The following is a 17,892-nucleotide window of genomic DNA, read 5'->3' as shown; positions in this document are numbered from 1 at the left end:
AATAGTGATTCATAAAACTAGCAAAGAGAGAGAGAGAGGAGAAGGACTAAAGGATAGATACGTAAATTACAAATTTTGAATGAGGGAAAAAATTGGGAACGTGGGGATATTGGCGGAGGATGGTGGCAGTAACCGTCTTAACCGTCATTACCGAAAGAAGAAACATAAAAACAAAGATAATAAGACTACTACATTAATCAGAAAAAAAAAGAAGAATAGCCATTCCCTGGTATAAGATAGTAGGGTTAAATTAGGGGAAATGGAAGGAAAGCTAGTAGAGATAAGTCAGATACGGAAAGGGCCATGGAAGGCAGAGGAAGATGAAGTGCTGATCAACCATGTTAAGAAATATGGCCCTCGAGAATGGAGCTCCATCCGATCCAAAGGCCTTTTGCAAAGAACTGGCAAATCTTGTCGTCTTCGTTGGGTTAACAAACTTAGGCCCAACTTGAAGAAGTAAGCATGCGTGTGTATGTGTATATATATATATATATATATAGATTAATCTCTGCTGCTCTCCTCTACTACTTGTTTGTAATTCACAAGTAATTTCTTTTTTGTTTGTTTGTTTGAATCTTCCAAGTGGGTGCAAGTTTACGGCAGAGGAAGAGAGGGTGGTGATAGAATTGCAGGCACAGTTTGGGAACAAATGGGCTAAAATCGCAACGTATTTGCCTGGAAGGACCGATAACGACGTGAAGAATTTTTGGAGCAGTAGGCAGAAGAGACTGGCTAGGATATTGCAGAATTCAGGGACCCCCTCTTCCTCCTCCTCCTCTTCCTCTTCCAAATCACTCAAACTTAAAAGGGAAATCCCTGCCTTTCACGATGTTCCTGTTTTTGAGGTAAAACCCAATTTTATGATGGTTGTTTCGAATTTCCAAGTGTTTTTTTGGAATTATTTTAATCACTTTTGTGGTTTGGGGACTAATAAAATATTCCATTGGATGCATTTGTTTGATGAATTGACTCAAAAAGAATTCACTTCACTGTTCTTCGCTTAAAAAGTGGCTAAACTGTTGCTAATTGCTTGTATTGTATTAATTCTTGAGTAGTCTTTAGATGGTTTGAGTTCAATAGTTTTCTTATGGTGCGATAAGTAGTTATGTTTTTTTTTTTTTGGGGGGGGGGGGGTTAATTTCAAGGCTCCAAATTTGAGTTCATCAATGGAGGAAATATCATGCACCATGGCTCAATCTTGCTCATCATCATCCTACCTTGATAACACCGAGACTATTATTAAAGTGGAGCAATTCCCGAAACTAGTAAATCCCAAGTTGTACACCGATGCGAACATGGCGCAGCTGGAGCTGATGTCGATAGGGAACAACCCGTATGCTGCTGCTGAGGCCCAACCGCAAGCTTTCTTCCCTCAGACTCCACACCCCCAACCATACCTCACATTATCACTGGAAAGCCAAGACCTGTTGGCTAAATTCGAGGATCCTTACTTTTCACAAGTGTTTGCACCTATGGATGTTCCTGAACTTGACAGTGGGAACGTGGAGCAGCAGCCATTTCTTGAACCGGTGAGAAGCGGTGGGTTCGGTGCAAGGGAAGAAGCTGATAACCCTATGATCCCTGATGCCTTCTTCGATGATTTCCCAGCAGACATGTTTGATCAAATGGAACCGCTTCCAAATCCATCAACCTAAATTCAAAGATGAAGGAAACTTGACTTTTGTTTAACGTTTTAAACTCTTTTCTTGTATATTATTGCTGTTTCAATGAGTAGGAGGCTTTCTTTTTCTTCTTTCTATTTCTGTTTTTTTCTTTCTTAAGAGGATGAATATTGTCACCGTAAAAACTGCTGGTTCTTCATTTCTCATTCGTGTGCTTCTGTATATAGTCAAAGGCATATCCAGTGTTGGGTGCCAAAAATTAAAGGTCAAAATTTGCTGCCAATCCTAGTGAAGTTTTAGATTTAGTGTTGAACTTAAGAAGTGCAGTCCAATAAATGATGATATTGATTTTTTTTTTTGTAACTTTAATCACTTGACGGTTCTATTAACGGGTCATAGGTTAAGTTCTTACAACTTCGAAATAGGATATCAATTGGGGTAGGGTGCTTTCATTGCACCCATCACTGTTAAGAATTTTCGTACTCATTCTCGCTTCGCAACTCATTACAGGTACAAACTTAAAATTATCCCATCCCTACGACTTGCAAGATAAACCATCGCAGCCTCACCACCCACGTGGGTTCTCAGACCCACTTAATTCCCTCTATACTTATCTTGCGATCCACTTCAGATAATACATTAATAACTATTAGTTAAATAAATATAAACCAAATTTTGTATGAAAAAGGTATACCTGTCTTCCAGACTCTCACCACATATGTGACATTATTCCAACTGTCATTGTTAAAAAAAAGTTGTCTCGATCCTTTAATTGGTAAATAAAATATAACTTCAACATGAGTTTAAAAAATTCAGAAAATAAAATCCTTACATATTATCTAAATACAAATAATGTCTCAAATACATTATAAATGTTTTTAAATGCAACACAAGTACAAAAATTAAATATTATTAAATCAATAAAATATTATTAAGATAATTATTAAATTAAATTTTTATAAATATTCATTTTTTAAATATACTTATCATATTATGTGAGGTGGCGGGCGGGGATGGGATGAGGTGGGGTGGGTACAATATCATACCCACTCCTGCCCCACCATCCATGGCGAGTCTAATTTTTGTCCCCATCCCCGCCTCGCTACCCGCGAAACCTGTACTCATCCCTGCGGGTGCGAAGTAAGGCGAGACCCCACGAAATCCGCCTCACTGACATCCCTACTTCAAAACATGTAAAGCTGAAATCAATTGGGATCTTATACAGTATTATATTGATTTGTTCATTTGTTTTGGTTTTCTTTTTTATGTTTTTTTAGTAGAATTATGCTTCTTTTGTATAGACTTACAATTTGATGCAATTATACATATAAAATTTAATTTGTGATTAATATGTATACATGAAATTTTGATTTTGATTTAATTGTACACATTTTAAAAATTTAATACATACATCTATTTTCATATTTGATTAATATAATTAAATTTTAATGCAATATATCAACCAAAAATTGTACTAATTCGATAATATTGTTAGTAAATTGAATTAAAAAAATTCATATATAAAATTATACAAAATTAATGTTCATATATAACATTACATATTGGATCAAAGTATAATATTGATATTTAACCCAAAAATAAATAATTAAAACGAGCCAAGAATGAGTTTAATATTTTAATGCTGACTTGTTTTATAAGAATTCAATGATCCAAATTTGGGGTGTTTTTTTGTCCACATTTTCATCTTGGGTTTAATCGAAAGGTTTGAGGCTTAAATTTAGAAATAATTTTCCTAAAATTGTAATAATCTCTATAAAAGAAAGTAAAAGAAAATGGCATGATCAAAATCCAATTCTTACTCCAAAACATAAAAAGAAATAGGCTTAAAATAAATTCAAGGTTGCCCATATATTTGCTCTCCATTTGCTGCCGGATACAGTTAGGGGAGACCTTGTTTATCATTTGATTGGAAAAATTGATTAGGTTTTTGTGTGTGTTTGAGTTTTTCCCTAATGAACTCACCTTGAGGGCAGGTACACTCCTCTGCATGTTATTCATTAAACTTGCTGTTCCAACTTGACATCATATCATATCATATCATTTATCTCCTCCGCTTGAAAATGTAGGTCAATACAAGGCCGTCATAAAAAAACCCCTCGTAAAGGGCGGGGTGTTCATCCATTTCAATATTGGTTTCCTACAATCTGGTGGTTTTTTCGCTAGAGCTATAAAACATTTGGCAGTGATGGATTACTCGGCATCATGTCAACATTGAGGAGGAAATGAGGTGGAAGGTACAGCAGCAGCATCTGCACCATTATGATGAAGCTGATTATGCCTACAATGGCCAGGCTGCAATTAAAATATCAGCCAGCATATTAAATTCAAAAAGCCTCATCACAGTTTGTTCAAAAACTATTCTTCCTATGTTCAGTTGCGTTTTAGGCTTAGTTTGGATGGGCGGTGTGTTTAGTTCCGGTGAGGTTAAAAACAGCGGTGGCAGTGAGATTAGTTACTATAGCGGTGAGATTGGGTATTGTAGCAGTGAGATTAGAAATAGCGGTGAAGTATGTGTTTGGATTCAAACGCAGTTGTAACGGTGAGGTGAGAATAAAAAATGACTATTAAGGACATCATATTAGAATTGATATATAATAAAAAAAATTTAAATTATTTTACTTTTTTAAAATTATTAAAATATGTGAATTTATTAATTTATTTAATAAAATATTAAAATATAAATTTATAATAAAATGTTTTTTCCTTTAGCCATCAACGTTTTCTATTTTTTCCATCAAAGTTTTTTTTTTTCTTTATTCAATTTATTAATAAATGAAAAGGGATAAAAAAGGAATGACAGCTGCGTTTGGAGTTTTGAATTTTCAATTGGCCAGAAATAGAGCAGTGGAAATTTTGGGGTGTGGTGCGATGAACTCCCTTCCATTTGCACCTTTGAAAGTTGGCCATCCAAAGAGCTTCAAAGCGTTAGCTTGCGTAAATCAATAGAAAACGCACTGAACTGATGCAAAATTTGGATCCAAAGGAGGCCTTAGTTTCCATTAATAGCACGTTGCTTTTAGTACATATGACCCTCCTAGTGGCCCTTTGGGCCTTGAGTTCTCACCATTGTTCTAACCAACTAATCTACTCCAATCATTTGTTTTTGAATACTCTAATCTCTAAAGGATAATTTTTTTTTTTTTTACTTTGATCTTGAAAGTTTATTTTTTTCATTTCTTTTTACTCGTTCAGTTCTCTGAATGTTAATAAAATTGATTGAAATCTCCGACTAATCATAAACTGTCACATGTTATATGATAATGTCACAATGATGTAATCATCTAAAAAATTATAAACATTACAAAAATTACCAAAAATATAAATAAAATTATAAAATGTATAATTTTAAAAATTCAAAAAATGTTAGCACTTTTAAAAAATGTAAAAATAATAATTATTAAAAATATAAAAATGAAACTATTAGAAATCTTAAAGTATTTTAAAAATATAAAATTATTAGAAATTGCAAAAGATTGTACAAAAAAATTAAACAACAGTAAAAATTGTTGTATATTTGGAATAAAATATACCTTCGCTAATCACATTTAAAATATTAAAGACTTGATATAAAAGTTGTATATAGGTAAAAGTACGATAAATTTTTATGAAAATTTTCAAAAAATATGTAAATTTTATATTAATATATTAATATTTTAAAATACATTAATTTTTAGTATTTTACTAGTGTTATTGGCAACATGTTTATTTGACTCAGCTCCCTATTTAATGTATGGAACGAGCTTCCTTATCGATCATTGTGCACATACTCTTTTTGTTTCGTACAAAAATTCTTTAAAATGGTCAAACACTCAACAATAGTGGTGGACTTACAAAGAACGATGGTATAAATGGATATTTGTAGCCGTTTTATTTGTAATTGTGATCATAAATATTAAGGATCCAAAAACTATTTGGATTCAAATATTATAAGCCAATGGATGAAAATATTAGTATTTAGATATCCACTTTACATAATTTTTATTTGCAAATTAAGATAGTGTCTAGAGACAAATAATATTTGTCTTGATAAAAAAAATTGGAATAATTAAAAATATTATTTAAGTAAAATAAAATTACTTTTCATTGTTTGAATAATTAAAAAAAAACTTATCCAAAATTATCACCTAAAAGGATCTACAAATTATAAATTCCAATTTGGAGATCGATAAGGAGGAGGTTTTCTGGGAATAGAGAGCACAAGCTAATTGGTTGCGTTTAGGGGACAAGAATACGACTTTCTTTCATAGGTACGTTTCTGTTCGTAGACGGATTAATATGATAAAAAGGTTGGAACGTGTGAATGGAATGGAGGCATGTAATGAGGATGAAATAGGGGAAGTGGCTACTGGTTTATTTCAATAACTATTTTCATCGGCTAGAGTAGGGGATTTGATGCACTTATTATCGGGAATAGATGCTAACATTTCCTCCGATGAAAATCGAACTCTCTTGTCCAAGTATATTGAGGAGGAGGTTTACATGGCTTTGAAAGAAATAGGGCCCACCAAAGCGTCAGGGTTTGACGATTTCCAGGCTTTGTTCTTCTAGCGTTACTAGTATATTGTAGGGAATGATGTAGTTACGTATAGTTTGGGCATCTTAAATGAGGGTAAAGTCCTTAACTCTATTAATACTATTGTTATTGTGCTTATTCTAAAAGTTCCAAATCCTACGAATTTAGCGAATTTTAGAGCTATCAGTTTGTGTTCTGTCTTTTATAAAATTGCAGCTAAAACTATAGCAAACCGACTTCAAGGTGTTATAAGGAGATGTATCGATAGTGCCCAAAGTGCATTTGTTCTTGGACGGTTAATTTCAGACAATGTGTTGTTAACTTATGAATTATTACATGGTTTTCGATAGAAACGCACAGGTAAAAAGGGTTATATGGCTTTAAAACTAGATATGAGTAAAGCCTATGATAAGGTCGACTGGGGCTTTTTAAAAGAGGTTATGTTGAGAATGGGACTTGCTGATGACTGGGTGGAACTTATAATGAGATGTATTTCTTCGACGTCTTACTTAGTTATTGTCAACGGTTGTAGGGGGAGGATGTTTAAGCCCATTAGGGGACTCCGACAAGGAGATCCCATAAGTCCTTTTCTTTTTCTCATTTGCAACGAGGGCCTATCGGCTTTAATGCAATTAGAAATGAATGAGGGTCTGCTGTGGGGAGCGAAGGCTAGTAGACAAGGTCCGTAAATTTCACATTTACTGTTTACGGATGACAGTATTCTTTTTGGCGAGACAACCTTCAGAGGAGCCACAGTGTTGAAAGAAATACCTAAGGAATACAAACGGTGCTCTGGTTAGTGTGTGAATTTCAGTAAATCTACAGTATTTTTTAGCTCAAATACAAGTGAAGGGGAGAAGGGAAATGTTTCAGAAATCTTAGGGATGTGGTTCTTGAATAATCTCGAGAAGTATTTAGGATTTCCTAACATGGTGGGGAGGGGGAAGAAAGCATTCTTCCAAAACATTAAGGACAGGATTAAAGTGCGTATTAAGAGTTGGAGTACGAGGATGTTGTCGCAAGGGGGAAAGGAGATCTTTATCAAGTCAGTGCTACAGTCTATCCCTATGTATGCAATCTCATCTTTTTTGTTACCAAGATCTTTTTGTGGAGTGATTGAGAGTATATTCACAAGATATTGGTGACAGAAAGGACAGGGGAGGAGGGGGATCCATTGGTGCGCATGGAGTAAAATGTGTCAATTGAAAGAAGATAGGGGTATGGGCTTTCGAGATATGGGCAAATTTAATATTGCTTTGTTGGCTAAATAAGGATAGAGGCTTTTAACAAATCCGGATTCGTTACTTACTTGTATTCTTAAAGCGAAATACTTTCCTAGGTCTGACTTTCTTAATGCTCAACTAGGTAATAACCCTTCTTACACTTGAAAAGTATCTGGGTTGGGAAAGGTGTTTTAAATGAGGGAAGTTGTTGGAGGGTAGGTTCAGGGGATAGGATATTTATTACCACTGATGCATGGATATTAATGGGTGATAATTATAGATTATTTAGCAATGTTCACAGTTTGCAAAATTTAAAGGTGTTAGAATTAATTGATACAAATATAAGAACATGGAAATATGAGATGTTTCTTAATACCTTATTGCTGGTGGATGCCAAAAGAATCCTTTGTATTCCACTAGCAACAAAGGCCTATGAGGATATGCTAGCGTGGGGTGGGGAAGCCTTGGGGGAGTTCTCTGTCCGTAACGCTTGCAAACTATTATAGAAGAATCCTATGTGGCCTAATGCTTGCGCTTTACAAACCGATTCTGGTGAGTTTTACAAAAAACTATGGGGCCTAAACCTCTATAGGAAAATTAAAGTTACAATTTGGAGGTTCTCATGGAACTATCTACCTACTTTTGTAAATATGAAACATAAGAATATAGTAAATATAGTTTGTTGTACTCGAAGCGGAAAGGAGGAAGAAACTATTGATCATTTGTTTCGTGGGTGTCCCGTATTAGTAGAAGTCGGGTCAGAACTTAAGCTTACGCATATTCTCAATAATTCAGATCTAGGGTTTGGTTAGTGGCTTACCCGAGCTTTTGGTGAGTGCTCAATTCCTCAACAACATATTCTTTGATGTGTGCTTTGGGAAATCTGGAGAGACAGAAACATGAGGGTTCATAAAAGAAAGACTGTTACTGGTAAAGTTATAGCTTGTTTTGTTGTCAGTTACATTTCTGAAGTTAATGAAACTGAAAAGAGAGCACTTACTAATACAAAAAAGTGGTGGAGTGGAAGAAACCTTCGGGAATGGTTATCAAGTTTAATTTCGATAGAGCTTATGACTGACAAAGATTTAGATTGGCCTTTGGTATTATTGCGAGAAATGCTGAGGGGGAAGTGTTGATTTCAAAATTAGAAACCTACGAGGGGGTCCTTTCAGCTTTCACCGCTGAAGCCATCGCTTGTGACCGAGCAATGCAAACGAGGTTAGAAGAAGGATGGCCGGAGGTAATAGTTGAGGAAGATGCATTATCCATTATAAAGAAGAGTCAATCACAATATTTGGATAAATCACAAATGAGAGCTTATTGTAACACCCCTAACCCATCTCTATTGTCAGATTAGGTTTATGGAGCATTACCATACAAATCAGAACAATTAACTTCAAAACAGATTATTAATTACCTAAAAGCCATTACAAACCTAGCAAACATACACATTTGGGCCTTAAATTAAGCCTTTGAGGTCCTAAAAACAATTCGAGATCAATTTGGGACTAATTTAAACAAATCAGAAAGTTTAGGAAAAAGTTAAAAATTTTAAAAACAAGGGTCACACGGTCGTGTGGTCAGGCCGTGTGACATAGCCTAGACCATGTGAACACTCAAACAATGGGACATAGGGCTGTATCCCAATCTGTGTCTCAAACCATGTAACTCACTGGCTTGGGTTACACGACCGTCTCGCAAGTCGTGTAACTCACTGACTTGGTACACATGGCCGTGTCTCAGATCGTGTACCAGACTGTGTGAAACGTGCATATAAATTGAAAAGTGACACATGACCGTGTACTCAGGCCGTGTGTGTCACACAGCTGTATACTCAGGCCGTGTGTGTCACACAGCCGTGTGCTCCATAATTAGCCCATAAAATAAGCCATTTTAAGATCAAAACTTGTCCAACCAACTAATTCATTTGTGCATATATTAAATGGACCTAAACACATTCCAAACACTCATAAACATACCAATTCAATCAACCTAATTTCTCTAACCAACATGCCATTCAAAGGCACCTCATTTATACCAAAACAATATTAATCAAAACAAAGCTATAATAGCTATCTAATGGGAACAATAGTCAAACCATTCACCATTCAAATTAAACATACCAAAATGGCCATATTCATATGGCTTTTAACATATACAAGCCAATTATGCCATATGTACATATAATCATTTAAAAAGTAACCAAAACATAACAAAAGTATACATGACAATAAACCCTATACATGTCATTTATAACAATAACCAAGATAACCAAAAAGTACCAAGAGATTGCTAGATAGTGTGATAGAACTCCGACAAGATTCCAACTAGTCAAGCTTCCGATGATCTACAAAAGAGGAAAATAATTACGTAAGCAACTAGTGCTTAGTAAGCTTGTATAATATAAGCTCAAACTTACCAAACCCCAAACATTAATTCATTCAACCATGCTCAATAATTTATGTAGGTATCTTTCTTTCCTATTCATAACAACTCACATAGTTAATAGATAACTAAAAATCATAACATGTATGAAACATTGTATATAACATATAATGAATTACATTCATTACCTTTCATTACATGTTTGATTAGTGCCCTTTTCCATTCATTTTCATATCTCACTTTTCCATTTCATTTGGTCATTAACATCAATAATTTCATATACAAACGTTTTCATTTTATTTTACTTACCCATTGAACCATCTAGAATTTCATCGAATACTCGGGATGCTCACACATAGTGCGCCTTTTCATGTAACCATAACATTTCCTTTTCAATAATGCTCACACTAGATGAGAATTTGGGCCTGCTCACACGTGCTGTGGGTTGGAATGTTAACTATTCGATGCTGCTCACACGAGCTATGGAGTATTCGCAACAAATGCAGGACCTCAGCCATTAGTAGGACATTCAAGACCACCACCCAAAACTGTATCACCCTAATGACATGTCATTTGTACCCTAAGAATTTTTAAGGTTCAAACGAGATTACTTAACCATTAACTGCTCAAAACATTGTGATATTTTCGAGTCCAATTTATATTCAACATGTTATAAAAATAATCAAATCAAACTATAATTAGTAAGATTATAATTCATACGAACTTACCTCAATCACCACAGTTGTTACAGCCAAGTCGAAAGTTATTCCGAGACTTTCACCTTTCCCTAAGTCAAGTCCGGTTGATTCTTTTCTTGATCTAAATAATAATTTAACTCAATTATTATAATTCTAGCATTCTAAAAAGTAATTTTATGCAATTAAACCCTTCCATCATCAATTTACAAATTTACCCCCAATACTTTAACTTTCTTACAATTTAGTCCCTAAACTCTTAACTTGTAAAATTCACCATTTTTCTAACTAAATCATGCTATTCGAATTTACTAGGGGTCTTAAACAACCCATATTTCCTAAAATTTCACATTAACATCAAGGAATTTTGCAATTTTAACAAATTAATCCTTAACCCTAAATTCATCAAAAATCACTTAACAAAACAAGCTTGTTTAACAACCAAGTTTAATAATCTATCAATTACCATCAAAACACATTCAAAATAAATCATGGAAAGTCCCTAAATCTTTAAAAATTTTGCAAATTAACCCTTGGGTTAAGTAAATTAAGCGAAAACAAGCTCAAAAACGTAAAAATTAATAAAAACAGAGTTCAAACGCATACCACGCAATTGGATGAACCTAGCTGAAACCTTAAGCTTCCTTTTTAATGGTTTTTTGGTTGAACAATAGAAAAAGAAAGAAGATGATAGCCCTTATTTTATTTATTTTATACTTATTTAATTATTTACCTTTTTACCCTTATGCTATAACTTTAATAATTAACATAAACATGTCCATAATTGTCCACTATCAACACGTATGGTATAATTACCATCTAAGTAAATTAGGTTGATATTCCATAACCATTTGAACCCTTTAACTAATAGAAATCAACTTTTCACCTTTTAAATTTAATCTTTTTACCTAATTAACCATTTAAACTTCAAAATTTCTTAACGAAAATTTAATAATACCTTAAATTAACCCTATAAACATTAAATAAATATTAAAATGATAACTCACTCGTCAAATTCGTGGTCTCGAAACCAATGAAAATGGGATATTACACTTATATTTAGAATATTCAACAGTTAAAGGGCATATTTTAGGCAATCACTTTCAAGCATGCTCCAAGATTGGCTAATGGTTTAGCCCACGTCTTTGCAACAGAAAATTTGAAAGGTGGTGATGAGTTTTACCTGGTGGAGAGGGTGAGGGAACCAAATTGAAGAATGGTGAAATGTTTAGCAGGTTTTGGGAAGAAGCTATACTTTTTTATTGTTTCGGGGAAGATAAAGGCTTTTTCTAAGGAAAGGAACAATCTGGAATAGAGGTGCTCACGGGCCGAGCCCAGAAAAAAATTTTGGCCCGCGTCCTAGGCCCGGGCCCGGGCTCGGCCCGAAATATGGGCCTGAAATTTTGTCCAAGCCCGACCCGGGAAAAAAATACCAAAAATTTATTTTAAAAATAAAAAATAAAAAAGTATTTTAAAAATATTTTAAAATTAAAAATTAAAAAATAAATATTTATTATATATTCGGGCCAGGCCGAGACCCGGGCCAAAAAAGTGGTGCCCGAGGCCCGACCCATTTTCTAAACGGGCCTCGTTTTTTACCGAAACCCATATTTCGGGCTTATATTTTTATCCGAACGCTCCCATATTTCGAGCGGGCCGTCGGGCCGGGCTGGGCCGCTCGGCCCATGAGCACCTCTAGTTTGGAATAGGGTATGATTACTTGTTGTTGGGACAGATTTCTAGAATATTTCTGATTGGGCAACGGAACGGTGGTGCACACCTTTTTGTACCTTCTTTATTTATTTTCTGTTGATTTTTCTGAGTAGGTTTGGGTCTAGGTTCTGGGCCATAGACGTTTGAGTTTGTTTTTTTGCTGGACTTGTTTCTTGTCATGTTTCTTTTTGTTTTTTTTTTCTTATATTTAAGCCCAATCTGATTTATCTAAAAAAATTATAAATTCCAATTGATTGAATTATAAAACAATTATTATAGGTGATATCTTTCCAAGAGACGAGGATCTCATGTTTACGCTCTAGTAAATGTGATTTATAAAATTTTAGAATATCAAAATTTCTAATATATATTTCAAAATTTTAGTAATTTTTAAATATATTTTTAGTTTTTTCTATTTTTATAAATTTAATATTTTTGTATTTTGCATTTTTTAAATATTTGTAATATCTTTTTCAAAAGATGACGTTTTGTGATATCATCATATGACACTTAGTAACATATGATTGGTTGAATATCCCAAGTTAATTTTTAGAGGTCATAAGGATTGAAGTTAAATATTTGATAACATTAAGGACTAAAGTGAGCCCAAAAAAAAACCTTTAAATACTAAGAGAGAAATAAAGTATTAAAGTGTGTTTTTTCTTGTAACATCTTCATACCTGACCAGATTGCTGGGTTACTGTACCAAGTTGTTACATTTATTGCCAGAGCAACTACTGTTAAACTCAATTCATTTTATCATTTTAATCGAACTACTAAGATCAATTTGCAATTACAATACAATTTAAAAACTTATCTAAATTCAATACGAACTTTCGATAGCTCTCGTAACAATTTATAATTGAATAGGGACCAAATTAAGAAAATTTCAAAACCTCAATCCGACGTCGCGATGTTAGGGGTTCCTCGTTGCGACATCACCCATTGACTTGAGATCGTCGCGACGACAATTCTGTGTCCACTTAATTTCCATTCTATCATTTCTCATCACCTGCAATCAAGTTTATATACCACAATTCACATAATTCATTTGCGTCTATTCTTAATTTCAACACCATATGATTCTCAATCAAATTTATAAGATTAACACAACTATTAAAGTTCTACAAATAAGTCCATTAATACATCATATAACAATTATTCACTTAATGTCTCAACAACTCATTTGAATTATTCTTATGTATTCACAAATCTATCACTTATAACACTCTTTTAGCATCACGCGCTTTTACTATTTATTTTTCTCCTCCTCCTCTCCATTCCACATCCTTTATGTACGTGTGTATATATGTATATATGTATATATGAACCTTTGTGTAACGATCCAAAAGTCAGTGGTGTCACAAAATATAGTTTTGAGACCCTGTTTTCGTAAATTGAGCTATTATATTAGTGAATTAAATTTTTGGATAGATAATTTTTATTGAATTAATTATTAATTAAGGTTTAGAGACTAAATCGTAAAGTCTAATTGTTACGGGTTTTTAATTGGAAAATGAATTGAGGACTTAAGTAGAAATTAAACCATTGACTAAATGATAATTATGCCACTTTAGAAATGATAGTAGTGGACGATAGTGAGAGATTTTTTTTATGTTTAATGTTTTTATAATATTTAAAATTATATAATAATATAAAGTATATTAAAATAAACAAATGAAAAGGGAGAGAAAACATTTTTCTCATCTTCTTCCTACAACCGAAACCACCATTTCCAAAATTGAGAGCTTTCGGCCTAGGGTTCTAAATTTCAAGCTTTTAATCAATTAGTTCAATTTAGTCTTTTTTTGTAATTTTTATATTTTTGGGATCATGAGAGCTTAATCCAATTAGCCTATGTATTAAATTGTAAAGCTGCTAAAGTTTTAGAAAGTTACCATTGTTGATTTCTTGAAGTTCTAGGTTAGGAGGTCCCTAATGAATTATAGTGTTTAATTAGGAGTTTTAAATTGAAATTTTTGTTAGTCCCGATTTTAGGGACTAAATTGAATAAAATTAAAAATTCATATAAATTGACAATTGTTTTAAATTTGGTTGAATATTGATGGTATTGTATGTTTATGTTAATCTGTAGCTAACGTCGATCTGGGCTCCTCGAAAGGGAAAGGAAAAGCTAAAGCTGTCGACGAATAACTTAGAATTCTCGATTTGTATATCTATAATTCAAACCACTTCAAGTGTTGCATTTTTATTCTGTCTTGCATGGTAATATTTTGAGGTGAGCTGAAATTGATAAATCGAGTTGAATTGATACGATTTTGACTGATTATTGATATATATAACTAAATTGAATAGAATTGAAAATATTGTAATTTGATGAAAATGGAAAATTGGATTTGAATTGTATTTACTCATGTTATGTTATATATGTATTGATGAATTGATGAAGAGAAAGTGATGAATTATAAATTGAGCTATATTCAGAATTGGATAAATTGTTATCCTATTAACTGTTCGGGCAGAGTAAGATATAGTTGGCATGTCATAGGATAGATTGAGTACGGGTTACTTCGACTACCAATGAGCGCATGGTGCAAATTATTTACTTCGGAATTGTCTGATTAGGCAATGGGTGCCAAATTGGTGTAGTTTGTTGGATTTGTGTATCTGTTCGAGTCTGAATCAGGTTAGTAGGGAATTAAAATGTACAATGTATAATGGTACATGAAATGAATTGAGATGATGGATGATTATGTACATCAGATTATAATTCTGAAAGATTAGTATGAAATTGAAACAATTGACCGGTTCAATTCGGGACGTGTTAAAGTTAAAATATGATGCTCCTATATTAGTTAATTGAATGTCAATGAAATGATTTATATGATAAAATGGTACACTATAACATGTTATTTTACATTTTTATTAAATGGTATTTTGGTTATGTAATTTTAATTTATTTAAGTTTGGTTATAATGTTCGATTATAGAAATACCATTGAGTTTATTACTGAACGTATAATTTTGTTTTTCGCATGCAGGTTAGTTTTTGTTTGTGATCTTGAATATCTGCTCAGCATCCAATCGATAATCCCAGACTCAACGAAGTTTGTATCAGTCTATTTTGTGTTAAGAAAGACAAATACCTAGGTTGAGTCATTTTGGTATAAATTATATTCATGTCCTTGTGTGTATATATATGTAGTTGGTAGTTGAAGTTTCGTTTAGATTGAATTTACATGTTAATGTATATAATGATGTGTGAATGCAAAATTGATATAGAAGTGTGGTATGATATGTTGATACATAGTTAAAGATGGCATGTTTGATTTTGATTAGAATGTATATGAGGCATATGAATTGGTATAGAACTATCTATAGCTAAATAAGTTTTAATATGCATTTTGATAAATAATGACTTGGTTAAATGAATTGTAACACCTGATACTTGACTCAATCGGCGGGTCCGGATACAAAGTGTCATTTCAACTTCGAAACAAAACTATTAACAAATTTCAACTGAATTGTAAAACTAACACAATTAAATCAGAAAAATATACTTTCATAATCATACATAACTTAGTTCGCATATCATCAGTAACAACTTAACATGTCTAATTAGCTGGTTTTCTAAAATAACTTATAATTATAAATTCCTAGTTTAAAAATCTTAACAAGCAGACTTATGGAAAACTTACAATAATAATTTTAATACTTTGAATTGACTTCTCTATGTTGTAATTATAATACTAAGGTTCAAACTTAGTTACAAAAAGAGAATTCTGACCTTGAGGCTCAGCCTCTAGGACGCCCCACTATATGTATGTTACATTTTAGTACACAAGTTTGCCTAAACTTGAATGAAATCTGACTTGATCCCTCTTTAGCTCCTTATATAAACCATTATACCTGGAAAACATAACAAAAACTAAGTAAGTTCAAATGAACTTAGAGAGTTTCCAATATAATAAACTGTTTATGAATTATAAGTAAAAACTTCATGGGTTTGATCTATTGTTTGACATCGCTTGCACAAGTAGAGCTCAACATCGCTTGCAATTCATCTAATTCATCAAGCTACACCATTCGTTCTGTACTTGTTTCTTGCTTTCTATCACCTTGACAAGGATATGACTTTAACACGTATTCATAAGTGATTTCCTGTAAAGAATTGAGCCACATGATTACTAATATTATCAGAATAACGAGTATCATTTCGCTCGTTAGAAACTCTCATTAATTCACATGCTTGAAGAGTAACCTCTTCATCACCTACCCTCAACACAAGTTCACCATTACCCATATTAATAATAGTTCTAGTAGTGGCTAGAAAGAGTCGACCTAAGATCATGTGTACCTCAATATCCTCATCCATGTCCAATATAAGGAAATCAACAGGGAATAAAAATTTATCGACTTTAACAAGTACATCTTGAATAATGCCCCAAGGATACTTAATTGATATGTCAACTAATTGAATACTTATCCTAGTGGGTTTTGGTTCCCCGAGACCAAGTTATTCGAACATTTTCTAAAAGCATCAAATTTATACTAGCTTTTTCAACATTTAAGCTACCAATGAAACAAGGGATAGTTAAACTCCTTGGATTTTTAAGCTCGGTGGGTAGTTTGTTTTGGAGAGTGGTTGAGCACTCCTCATTGAGCTCCACAGTGGATAGGCCGTCTAACTTCCTTTTATTTGTTAACAGCTCCATAAAAAAATTTGTATACTTTGGCATCTTTGTAAGAGCTTCAACAAAAGGTAAGTTAATATGCATTGTTTAAGAAAAGTTCAATACATTTACCATATTGTTCGTTCATGTGGGCTCTCTTCGAAACCAATTTAAAAAGATGACTAATCTGATTCTCGAGTCTCTGAATAGATGCCTGCTGATTCTTCAAAGCTATCTTAGTGTTCCAGAATCTAGTTTCTGACACTGAATTACATTTTATTAACATCTCTTCCAGATTCGACTTTTTTTTCTTGCTGATAACGTTGCAAAAAATTCGAAGGGGATTGTGACATTTGATTTCCTTGACCACCCAAGAGAAATTCAGATGATTCCTCTACCCTGGATTATAGTTATTGCTATAGGTGTTATTCTAAGGTCTAGAATTGTTACCCAAAAATTCAACTTGCTCATGCTCTATGTTAGAAGTGAAAGGTAAATATTTTGAATTGTTCATCCCCGCTCTAGTCGCATCACACTACATTACCGGATTTATCTACTTAGCAATACTCAAACCATCAATTTTCTTACTCAACGCTTCCACCTTACTTGTCAACATAACAACTACATCTATGTTAAAAACATCAGCTGCCTTAGTAGACTTTGTTCTCATAACTTTCCACTGATAGTTATTTAGTGCCATCTCCTCAATAAATTATTGGGTTGCCTCAAGTGCCTTATTATTCAGTGTACCACTAACTGTTGTATCAATTATCTGTATGGTCAAGGGGTTCAAACCATTGTAAAAAGTTTGAACTTAGAGCCACAAAGGTAGTCCATGATGAGGACTCCTTCTCAGAAGATACTTAAATCTCTCCCATGCATCATTGTAATGTGTAGGTTTGTGCAAGAGTACACAGTCGTTATCAAGTAATAAGTAAGTAAAAGAATTATCGTCTCCACAGAGACTGTATATGTTAATCAAATAATTGCAAAATTATGAATTTACAAGTTGGTAAACAAAACACAATAAATTTGAAGTGGTAAATATTAAAATTAAATTAATTAACTAGATGCAAATTAACCTAAA

The 17,892-nt window shown here is 33.2% G+C and overlaps 1 protein-coding gene across 1 annotated transcript; it reads left to right on the top strand.

Annotated features, from left to right (window-relative positions):
* The first annotated feature begins 227 nt into the window (after positions 1-227).
* On the top strand, positions 228-1,759 carry LOC105791693 (transcription factor DUO1). The gene is made up of 3 exons (XM_012619894.2): positions 228-456; positions 584-845; positions 1,146-1,759. Exons 1-3 carry the CDS (start codon positions 260-262, stop codon positions 1,653-1,655), a joined length of 969 nt encoding a protein of 322 aa, XP_012475348.1. The 5' UTR covers positions 228-259; the 3' UTR covers positions 1,656-1,759.
* Positions 1,760-17,892: the final 16,133 nt, after the last annotated feature.

This window comes from Gossypium raimondii, chromosome 8, assembly GCF_025698545.1.
Source record: "Gossypium raimondii isolate GPD5lz chromosome 8, ASM2569854v1, whole genome shotgun sequence".
NCBI classification, from domain to species: domain Eukaryota; kingdom Viridiplantae; phylum Streptophyta; class Magnoliopsida; order Malvales; family Malvaceae; genus Gossypium; species Gossypium raimondii.
The sequence above is the reverse complement of the archived record's forward strand: the minus strand, read 5'-3'. Positions and strand labels throughout refer to the sequence as shown.